At 46.9% G+C, this 3,194-nt stretch overlaps 1 protein-coding gene across 1 annotated transcript in view; it reads right to left on the bottom strand.

Annotated features, from left to right (window-relative positions):
- Positions 1–3,194, bottom strand: part of RCBTB2 (regulator of chromosome condensation (RCC1) and BTB (POZ) domain containing protein 2) — a 40,274-nt gene that overhangs the window by 9,315 nt on the left and 27,765 nt on the right. Inside the window, exons 8-10 of the mRNA XM_015414143.1 lie at positions 2,154–2,280; positions 1,327–1,339; positions 272–309 (exon numbers count right to left, since the gene is read on the bottom strand). Coding sequence (XP_015269629.1) covers positions 272–309; positions 1,327–1,339; positions 2,154–2,280 — 178 coding nt within the window. The remainder of the gene's footprint in view (positions 1–271; positions 310–1,326; positions 1,340–2,153; positions 2,281–3,194) is intronic.

The following is a 3,194-nucleotide window of genomic DNA, read 5'->3' as shown; positions in this document are numbered from 1 at the left end:
TATGGAAGGAAGTTTGGGATCTTCAGGTTATAGGAGCAGAAAACGGGGGAAAGCTCAGTGACGATAAGGAGTGTGAGTCAAAGGATTTTTATCAAACGAGAATGGATCTGGGATGAGAAGAAAGGCAAAACAGGCAGCGGTGTAAGGACCTGAGGCCCAGAAGCACAGTTTTATTGACTGCATCTTGGAACCCTCCTTAACAGGCCAACTCTCTTCTCAAGACATTCGCATGCTGTCCACTTATCAGGAGGAGTAGGCGGTGTAAATCACAACACTGATAATTTCCACACTTGCAGTTATAACAAACTGCTCCTGTACTTTTCTGAAACGTGCTTTGATTTTTTTTAACAGCTCAACAGGTTGGGTACTAGTGAGTTGTGGTGGCTCAAGTGGTTAAGACGCTGAGCTGCAGACCGGAAGGTCGGTAGTCCAGCAGTTCGAGACACTAGTGCCGCATGACAGAGTGAGCTCCCATCTCTGGCCCCAGCTCCTGCCAGCCTAGCAGTTCTAAAGCAAGAAATTGCAAGTAGACAAACAGGTACCGCTTTGGAGGGAAGGTAACAGCATTCCGTGCGCCTCGGCGTCTAGTCATGCCAGCCACATGACCATGGAAACGTCGTCAGACAGCGCTGGCTCTTTAGCTTGGAAACGGAGATAAGCACTGCCCCCTAGAATTGGATTCAACTGGCTTTCGAGCAAGGGAAACCTTTACCTTTAACCACCTCTACATTCCATCAACCATCACTGGACACCTGGTGGAACATGTACATGACACAATAACGGGCAGTCCCAAAGGAGAGGGGCCGTAGCTCAGAGTCAGAGCGTCTGCTTGGCACACAGAAGGTCCCAGGCTCAATCCCCGGCATCTCCAGTTAAAAGCACTAGGCGGTAGCTGATGTGAAAGACCTCAGCCTGAGCCCCCGGAGAGCCACTGCCGGTCTGAGTAGACAACACTGACTTTGATGGACCAAGGGTCTGATTCAGTATAAGGCAGCTTCATGTTATGTTCAAGTAGTCCTTCAGTCTCGTCAAAGAAGAACTGGAGATCTATGCACATTATGGGTAGCTGGCAAAGGGCTGCTTGTGGCTGTCTGTGGATCCTGGTTCTCTTTCTCAGAAGGGCATTTCTTCATGGAAGCCAGATTTTATTGATCTGGAGCTTATTTGTTTAAATGGGGGAGAAGAACAATGACCTGTTGGTCACACATGAAGAACCACTGCCAACTGCACCCGTGTCACTTCTCTTATATGGCCCACAAAAGGTATCCTGGAGTTGAAAGCACTTCCAACAATCTTACATGAAATGGTATTGCCAGCACACCATACGAAGTGGGTACAACTCTATAAATCCATAGCAGAGTACAAACTCTTGGCAATCTGGCTCAGTTGAGTGAAATCCAGCAACAGTGCATTCCAAGAAGCCAAAAAAACCAAATATCCATCTCTCATATCTGCACTGTTAACAGGGGTCATTTCCTGCAGGAGCGCACAGGAGCAGAGCTCCGGCAGTAAAGAGCCCAGGGGGCGGGCACATGCAACAAGCCCCACCCCCTGCTCCCAGCAGCCCACAGTCAGAGCAAGAAGCAGCCAGGTAAGTTGCAGAACACCCCCGGCCCAAAACAGTCCAGTGGCACCTTTAAGACCAAGTTTTATTCAGGTACAAGCTCTCCCTCCTCCGCGAGGACAGATCTGCATGTCCCCCCCCCCAGCTAGCAATCCAAAACAGTCCAGTGGACTCTGAGTGGTGGGTGTTGCCTTCTGATACACTTCCGGTGATGTCAGGGGGTGTGGCATATGCAAATAAATTATGCTAATGAGTTATGCTAATGAGCTCCTGCACCTCTTTTTCTACGAAATGACCCCTGTCTGTCTGCACACATGAAACTGCCTCAGACCCTTCATCCCCTGAAGTCAGTATTGTCTACTCAGACTGTGCTCTTTCACATCACTCACTACCAGGTCCTTTTAACTAGAGATCCTGGGGACTGAACCTGGGACTTTTCAGCAGGCCAGAGGCCCTTTCCCTGAGCCCGAGCCGCAAATGCATGGGTCAAGAGAAAGTGTAAATGTTCTAATGTCAAAGGAAAAGGAAAGCACAAGAACAAAGATGGTTGCCAGGGAGAAATCCCATTAAGTACAGAATAGCTCCCTACCGGATTTTGAGGAGGACTTTATGAACATGAATGTATTTTCCATCCACTTGAAACTTCAGATCTGCGGTATCCGGGTTGTCGAACTCCTTTTTCAGGGACTGGGCTACTGTTAGATGGTCATCAGGTTCTAAAATAAAACGAATACATTTTAGAAATCGCCTCGTGCTTCTCGTTTTATAAGAACAATAATGATATCGATTAGGTTCAAGGCCAGTACACCTTAGAGACTGACAAGATTTTGGGGACGTGAGCTTTGAAGAGTAAAAGGTACCCTTCGTCAGGTACAATTCTGACTTCTGTCTAACAAAGGCAGCTTTGACTCTCAAAAGTGTGTGTGCATGTCAAAGATATTTTATAATTCATGTAGTAACCGAAACTAGAATTTTATTTGCAACCCACTGGAACCTTCCATCAACACCTTCCGAACATGATCTAATAGCGAAGATGATGGAGAGTGCGGAAATGGACAAATTGACCTCGATGTTAGAAGGGCAGATGGAAGAAGCCCCTGTTGGACTATGGAAGAAGGAGGAGGAGGAGATTGGATTTATACCCCGCCCTTCACAACCCAAAGGTGTCTCAGAGCAGCTTACAAACTCCTTTCCCTTCCCCTCCCCACAACAGACACCCTGTGAGGTAGGTGGGGCTGAGAGAGCTCTTGACAGAAACTGCTCTTTTTCAAGGACAGCTCTTATCAGAACTACGGCTTGCCCAAGGTCATCCAGCCAGGTGCAAGTGGAGGAGTGGGGGAATCAAACCCGGTTCTCCCAGATTAGAGTCCGCCGTCCGCGCACTTAACCACAACACCAAACTGGACCCCATTTTATAATTGGATAAGAGAGAAATATAAAGATATGAACTACCTAATATTGTAATATTAAGGGGCTTTCTATGAACATTTAAAACCTCGCAGTTTATCTGTGTATAACATGAAATGACAAGAGGAAAGTTACATGCAGAAAATCATTACTCTTGGTTTTTCCCTTTCCCCTCCCTCATCCTTGTGTATCCTAAAAACGTAATAATCTTTTTTTTAAGAGT

This window comes from Gekko japonicus, unplaced genomic scaffold, assembly GCF_001447785.1.
Source record: "Gekko japonicus isolate JY-2015 unplaced genomic scaffold, Gekko_japonicus_V1.1 scaffold1230, whole genome shotgun sequence".
In the NCBI taxonomy this organism is placed as follows: Eukaryota; Metazoa; Chordata; class Lepidosauria; order Squamata; family Gekkonidae; genus Gekko; species Gekko japonicus.
The sequence above is the reverse complement of the archived record's forward strand: the minus strand, read 5'-3'. Positions and strand labels throughout refer to the sequence as shown.